Here is a 4,817-nt window from a genome sequence, read left to right as displayed (position 1 = left end):
TGTGACAGCTTTAGCATCTCCCATACTTTAAAAATGTAACATTGTTTCCCCTCCACCTTACCTCTCCCTCCTTCCCTTCCCTTTTTTTTCTTTAAATAGAAATGACTTGTCAATGCTCATAAGAATTTATAGGTTCAGGGTCTTACTCAAGTTAACCCTTTGGGAACATTGAATTAAAAATTGAACAATATTTATTAAAATACAAAAATACACTTTTCTCACATTACAATCAGTGTTCTGTTGTTGGCATTCCCCCCCACCCACCCCACCCCCTTTCAAATCCGAACCCTTTATTTCCTTTTTAAAGCTAAAATAATAAATGAAAGAAATTACAGCATCAAATGGACCAGAATAACAGAGATCTCTGCCTTCCCCACACATGCCCACCCTTTATCCCCACCTCCTCCTGAGGTCGGCCTGGGAGAGGGAAGCCTTCCCCCCCTTGTGCTGCATCCAACAGGACTCCATGCAGAACTTACTTTTGTGTACATGTGTATCACTTGTTTTTCCTGTGGATTTCACATCTTTTTGTGAAAGGCTTCATTTTACTTTAAATGAGCCTGTGTCCTTGTTCTCTCTCCTTTTTCTTCTCTACTTGTGTTCTGCCCCCACCCTATCACGACAACTAGTTGACATCAGCTGTAATAACCCCTAATGAATCAGCATTTAGAATAGTCACCAAATCACAAGCATGAGAAAAGCTTCCACTCCCCCAAGCTCCCCACTCCCAGCCTCCTCCCTCTCCACCTTAAAACAAAACCATTTTCAAAAATCATAAAATGCCATCATTGTCTACAATCATGTGTCAGATACTGGGAACAACAGGTGGACATGGCACAATGCTAATTTATGGCCTCCTGTGAATACGTTCTCTCTGCTTCTGCTCTCCCTTCCCACCCCCTCTGTTGCCGCACCCACTTCAGGGGCCTCCTCCTTCTCATGGGAAACCCTGAATAGACACTTGCCTTGAACAGATTGGGTTAAGCCCAACTGCAGGAATCTGGTGCAGTGTGGAAGCATTGGACTGAGAGCTGCGCCAGCTCCCTTCCTTCTCTGCTCCTTTCTGAAGCCTCTATCGGGCAGGGCACACGTGTGTCCCAGTGCACAAACCAAGGAGACTTACCCACATGGACAGACATAAAGACTCAGCCCCTTTAAGGATTCATTTGAATTTGTGTGGTTTTCCTGTTTAAAATACATTTACAGATCTATCTTCCCCTTGGCCTTTGAAGAAAAAAAAAAGTATTGCCTCTCAATATTTTAGCACAGTACAAATTCTTGGTGCCTTTTTGTATTTTTTAAATAAGATAAATCTGCAAAGACAGCTCTCAGTTTAAGAAAGGTGTCTATAAGAAATGGATATTCCTGTATCATTTGAAGCATCTTCTAAAAAATGACAGACTCAGTCTACCTCCCCACCCTTCAGCAGCCCACACCCTACCTCTTTAGGGATGTTGGTTGATGTCTGACTTTGTTTTAGCTTAGCACTTTCAACCTTATACCAGAAAGCCCTTCTGGCAGCATAGCAAGTTGACTTGTGGCTTCTACCCACCCCCACGACATTCCCAAGAACCCCACTCCCTGTTTAAATAGAACTTACAAGTTAGAAAATAGTTTTGTTTTGATTTTTTTGTTTTTAAATTTTAATATAATCTGTTTCTTTTACCAGCCCATAGATTTAATATATAAGCATATACAAGAAAAAGTCTCTCCCCACTCTGTACAAAAGTTGCTGTCTTTTTGTGTGTGTGCATTCTATTGCATTTTATAAGTTTGGGGGGAGAGGGGAGTCATATTTGAGTTTCCTGTACCTTGTCCTTGGTATGGGTCTGAATTATATAAGGTTCAGAGATAGTGGTGACTGTGGGGTGCAGAGAGTTCCCCAGGCTGTTTTCTGTCCAGTGGGCCCCATGTGCTGGTTTGTAGGTGTTGTAGTTAATATGGTCATGAATTGTGGGCAGCACGACTGCCCCCTCACCTGATACACCGGACGGAGCTGCTGTTGCCGCTGAGGACGCCGCTGCTGGGATGTCTTCATCCACTTGGATAATCTCAACTGTTCGGGCGGCCGTGACTGTACTCCTCTGCTGGTGCCGCTTACGAAGTTTATAGAAGACAATCAGCATGGCGGCAGCTAGCAGAGTCACTGCCACGAAGCAGCCAATGATGATCTTGGTGGTCTTCATGACTTCATCCAGGCTGGTCTGCATCTTGTCGTTGGTGTCCGTCGCGGGCACTGCCACCTGCTTGGGCACACGGGTGGTCTGAATGAGCACCGTGGTCGAGGTGGTGTATGCCGGCTGGTAACCAGTGGACGTGGTGGGAACAAGCTTGTATTTACGTGTTGTATCCTCAGGTGATATCTCAGTGGTCTCCACGGTGACCGTGGTGAAGAAGCTATAGTTGGAGGTGTTGAGCTCGGCCGTGCTCACGTTGAGGTAGGCCGAGGCATTGGAGTTGCCTGCCACATTGGTCACCATGCATGTGTACACCCCCGTGTCTGAGAGTAGCACGTGGGAAAAGTTCAAGGTGCCATCGTTGAGGACAGAGATCCGGGGGTGGCGGGAGGCATGGCTAAGCACTGTTCCATTGGGCAGCAACCACTTCACAGAGGACATAGGGGGAGTCCGACACTTCAGTTCTGCCATCCGACCCTCGGAGATATTGAGGTCCCGAGGTGCATCCATGATAAAGGGGGCAGAACACTGAAAGGAGGCCTGGTCCACCTCCACCAGGTAGCGGCCTCGCATGTGCAAGGGAGCATGACAGCGGCCACAGCAGGTAGAATTGGTGGGTATATACTCCCGAAGCCACCATGCTAGCCACAGAATGTCACAATCACAGTTCCAAGGATTGTGGTGCAGGTGCAACTCCACCAGATACCTCAGTGGAGTGAAGAGGTCATGGGGCAGAGAAGAGAGGTTATTGTGGGCCAAGTTGAGTTCCACAAGTGAGGCCAGCCCATCAAAAGCATTCCGTTCAATCAAGCTGACCTGTGAGTTCATGACCCAGAGCTTCTTGAGGGAGCTTAGGCCATGGAAGGAGCCAGGCCTGATCGCAGGGAAGTGGTTCCCTGACATCTCCAGCTCCTCCAGCCCGACCAGGGGGGTGAGATTGGGCATATCTTTAATGTTACACATGCCCAAGTTCAGGTACTTGAGGTTGAACAGTCCCTCAAAAGCCCCCTCAGAGATGTACTCCAGCTTCTTGAGCTCCCCCAAGTCCAGGCGCATGAGGGAGGGCACACGGTTGAAGGCATAAGAGGGGATGCTTTCTATGGGGTTGTTTCGCAGCCAGAGCTCTCGCAACTTGGACAGGTACTCGAAGGCCCCGCTGGGGATGACGGTCAGCCAGTTGTCGAACAGCTCCAGGGTGTTGAGGCTGGCCAGGCCATTGAAGGCCCCCACCTCAATCTGTCGGATGGAGTTCCTGCCCAGCTGCAGGACCTCCAGGTGGTGGAGATGTCGGAAGGTGTCGGCCTGGATCATCTGGATATTGTTTTCCATGAGGTTGAGGTACCGGGTGTTGGAGGGAATTCCCTGCGGGACCTCGGAGAGACCCCTGCGGGTGCACACCACCTTGCTGAACTGGTTACTGCACGAGCAGACAGAAGGGCAGTTCTGGGGCCCAGCGGAGGCGGCAGCAGCGATGGCTGCACACAGAATCCACACTTGCGCTGTGAGGTAGGCGACCGGGAGCAGGACGGCATTCCAGGTGTGGTGCACAGTTACCTGCCACAAGAGCTTCATGGTGTGGCACGTTCATAATTCACCATCGCCTGGGATTTTGGCTCGGAAAGGAGAACCAGCCCTACCCCGGCTTAAGTGAGCTAGGAGCGCCTCTTTCCCATCTGGAGAAGGAGGTGGGGAGGGGCGATTAGAGAGACGGAGCGGATCGGCCAGAAATATCATGCCAAACTCAAGAGCGGCCCCTCGCCTGCCAGCCCCCCTCAAAGCAGCCCTCGCCAAACTGAGACTTTGTCGCCGCTGCAGCCATCCCCAACCCAGTTATCCGCTGTCACCTACCTCGGAAGGAAGGCAGGAGGAACTGGCGTGTGTCTTTAATCGGTCTTCCGAAGAGCTGGCGGCTCGTTCCATTCTTACTTCTTAGTTGTAATTAACAAAGGGGGGAAGGAGAGGGGGCGGGAGGGTGGAGGGGGCGAGGGGACGGGCATATTCAGTCCTCTTGCCCACTGTCTTTTCAGGCTACACTCAATTGGATTCTTTTTAAGTACATTTCCTCTGCCAATCCTTGAAGAATGAAAAAAGAGCAAGGGGACTGATTCTGGCCCAGATTAGATTTAAACAAGATTGCAGGGCAAGCACTGGGGGTTTTATTTTTAGTGTCCTGAATGTGTGTGTGTGTGTAAATCAGTATAAAATGCATCTCCCTGGCATAAATCACAGTAAACAAGTTCCAGTCACCTGAAAAAGATGCCACTAACATTTATTTAATGAATAACTGGATTTTCATGCCCCTTCCCAAATAATGCTTTAATATTGAAATATAACCTTTTGGTTGTTTTGAAAGTTTAGTTTGGCATGTATAAATTTTAACTCTAAATATTTGAGCTGAAGTAGGAATGACTTCTGAAAACATCTCTCTTCTATATGTAACTGACACTTACTTAACACTTAATTACTCACAGTGTCCTTAGAGTCAACCTGGCCCATCTTTAGCACAGTTCCTCATATACCATTTAAACACTCTAATTAACTATACATTTGCATTTGAACTTATTAAAGCAAAGCCAAAACTACTTCAATTATGAATCCAAGAAATTACAATTCACAGAAATGATTCACAAGTAATGATTC

At 48.0% G+C, this 4,817-nt stretch overlaps 2 protein-coding genes across 2 annotated transcripts in view; one reads left to right on the top strand and one right to left on the bottom strand.

Annotated features, from left to right (window-relative positions):
- SND1 (staphylococcal nuclease and tudor domain containing 1) overlaps nucleotides 1–4,817 on the top strand; it is a 439,366-nt gene that overhangs the window by 375,061 nt on the left and 59,488 nt on the right. The window lies entirely within an intron of this gene.
- LRRC4 (leucine rich repeat containing 4) lies at nucleotides 174–4,056 on the bottom strand. The gene has a single exon (XM_023755325.1). The coding sequence runs from the start codon at nucleotides 3,747–3,749 to the stop codon at nucleotides 1,791–1,793; it is 1,959 nt and encodes a 652-aa protein (XP_023611093.1). The 5' UTR covers nucleotides 3,750–4,056; the 3' UTR covers nucleotides 174–1,790.

The sequence above is a fragment of the Myotis lucifugus genome, unplaced genomic scaffold (assembly GCF_000147115.1).
Source record: "Myotis lucifugus unplaced genomic scaffold, Myoluc2.0 scaffold_73, whole genome shotgun sequence".
In the NCBI taxonomy this organism is placed as follows: Eukaryota; Metazoa; Chordata; class Mammalia; order Chiroptera; family Vespertilionidae; genus Myotis; species Myotis lucifugus.
Note: the sequence above shows the minus strand (reverse complement) of the source record. Positions and strands in the feature narration are given on the sequence as shown.